The following is a 921-nucleotide window of genomic DNA, read 5'->3' on the forward strand; positions in this document are numbered from 1 at the left end:
TTAACAAAGAAGGGAAAGGAATTGTACGATCTTTAAAAACAACTTCCTCTTTTTATTCAGCCCACGAAAACACCTTGGAAGAGCTTTATGCTGAGCGTGCCGCTGTGGGCCACCAATCTGGCTCACGTGGGAAGCATGTTTGGCTTCAATCTGCTCCTAACGCAGCTTCCTACGTACATGAGTTCGGTTCTAGGATTCTCCATCAGGAGTGTAAGTCTTCGCTGTTGGTCATTCTCGCTCATAATTTCTTTTAATGATTGTCTGTCTGTCTGATAAAAGGAATGGATACATCGTGGATACATCGTGGGTACATCGTGGATACATCGTGGATACATCACTGTTGGTCTTTCTCTTTTTCATTTCTTTCCTTTTGTGGGATGGTCATCATGAGTGGACATTCTGGTACATGAGTAGGTTAGTGTGTAAGTGAACAGAAAACGAGATTTTTTGGAAACTGAAATGACAGTTTGTTTCAACGAAAATGGGTGAGAAGTGTTTATTTCAGGGCAGCAGTTGCGCAAACCTACGCTATACCGTACACTGCGATCAAACGAGTTACTTTATCTAAAGTAGTATTTTTACGACCATAATGCAAGGAATTATTTTCCGAAGGCAGCAGGGTCATAAATCTGCATTCCATGAATACAAAGAATCCACAATATTTTCACAAGCTTTTTTTAAATAACGAACCTTACGCAAAGATTTTTTCACAAACCTTTTTTTCTTTTGCCATACGACCCCCATAACCCACAAACTTACCTTCCTCTTTCCTCACGACCACAGAACGGGTTCCTCTCCTCGCTCCCTTTCCTCACCCAGTTCCTCGCCAGCGTGTCCTGTGGCGTCCTCGGAGACTGGCTTCTCACGCGCAAATACATCACTGTGTCTACTTCTCGAAAGATGTTTGCCTTCGTGTGTAAG

The 921-nt window shown here is 42.8% G+C and overlaps 1 protein-coding gene across 1 annotated transcript in view; it reads left to right on the plus strand.

The window, feature by feature from the left end:
* The window catches only part of LOC119593131 (sialin-like), a gene marked incomplete at its 5' end in the record, with an annotated part of 14,753 nt that overhangs the window by 11,826 nt on the left and 2,006 nt on the right, over positions 1-921 (plus strand). The window contains 2 exon segments of the mRNA XM_037942096.1: positions 61-210; positions 784-916. Coding sequence (XP_037798024.1) covers positions 61-210; positions 784-916 — 283 coding nt within the window.

The sequence above is a fragment of the Penaeus monodon genome, chromosome 31 (assembly GCF_015228065.2).
Source record: "Penaeus monodon isolate SGIC_2016 chromosome 31, NSTDA_Pmon_1, whole genome shotgun sequence".
Taxonomy (NCBI): Eukaryota; Metazoa; Arthropoda; class Malacostraca; order Decapoda; family Penaeidae; genus Penaeus; species Penaeus monodon.